This window comes from Penaeus monodon, chromosome 23, assembly GCF_015228065.2.
Source record: "Penaeus monodon isolate SGIC_2016 chromosome 23, NSTDA_Pmon_1, whole genome shotgun sequence".
NCBI classification, from domain to species: Eukaryota; Metazoa; Arthropoda; class Malacostraca; order Decapoda; family Penaeidae; genus Penaeus; species Penaeus monodon.
Window position 1 is genome coordinate 39,285,472 of NC_051408.1, and position 834 is coordinate 39,286,305.

The 834-nt window shown below is 44.2% G+C and overlaps 1 protein-coding gene across 1 annotated transcript in view; it reads right to left on the reverse strand.

Annotated features, from left to right (window-relative positions):
- LOC119588254 (glycine-rich cell wall structural protein-like) overlaps positions 1-455 on the reverse strand; it is a 2,640-nt gene extending 2,185 nt beyond the window's left edge. The window contains exons 1-2 of the mRNA XM_037936950.1: positions 435-455; positions 8-286 (exon numbers count right to left, since the gene is read on the reverse strand). Of these exons, the coding sequence (XP_037792878.1) occupies positions 8-286; positions 435-455 (300 nt within the window). The remainder of the gene's footprint in view (positions 1-7; positions 287-434) is intronic.
- Between the last annotated feature and the right edge of the window lie 379 nt (positions 456-834).

The window sequence follows — 834 nt, forward strand, 5'->3', positions numbered from 1 at the left end:
TAGGAAGAACGCCAACGCCGACCAAGGGCGCGCGGACGACGCTGCCTCCACCTCGTCCACCGCCATATCCGCCGCTTCCTCCGCTAAATCCTCCGGCTCTTCCACCTACTCCTCCAGCACCTCCGCCAAATCCTCCAGATCCACCGTGTCCAGAAAACCCTCCTCCGCCGCCGCTAAATCCTCCGGAATTACCAAAGCCACCTCCTCCACCTCCTCCTCGGCTCCCGTATCCTCCTCCACCGGCTTTCACCGAGTAAACCATTGCCATTAAGGCCAAAACCACGATCTGAAATAGAGGAAAACCTTATCCTTAACTCACTTTTCCAATATAGGACATTTCATAATTCAGATGAAAATTGACTACAAAGAAAATATAAAGTGGCACACTGTAATAGGATTCATCAAAGAAAATTTAGACTACTGTACGATCTCACCACAGGACGAGGAAGGATCATGACTGGCGGTTCAGCTGACTTAGCAGGGGAGACAACGCCGGCGGTGTGTGCCACGGCTTTCCTCCTTCTCCTATTTATACCGGACACCAACTTCTTCCAAAAGGATATGTGCTTTTGTTGATAAGTCCCTGAACTTCAAAAGTCAAATTTTGAATTTTCCAGATCTGAAATCCTTCGGCCAAGTCATGAATTATAACTATTTTTTTTCCCGATTATTTGAAAAAATATTATGAATTTCCGAAAGGCAAGCTATTATTTGACGCTTCTAGATGGAATATATTAAACTATATCAAAATCATCAGCTCTTAGTTATCCAAATCTTCAAACAAAAGCTTCAAACAAACATCTGTTAATCAAGTACCTCACATTTTTTTTCCTT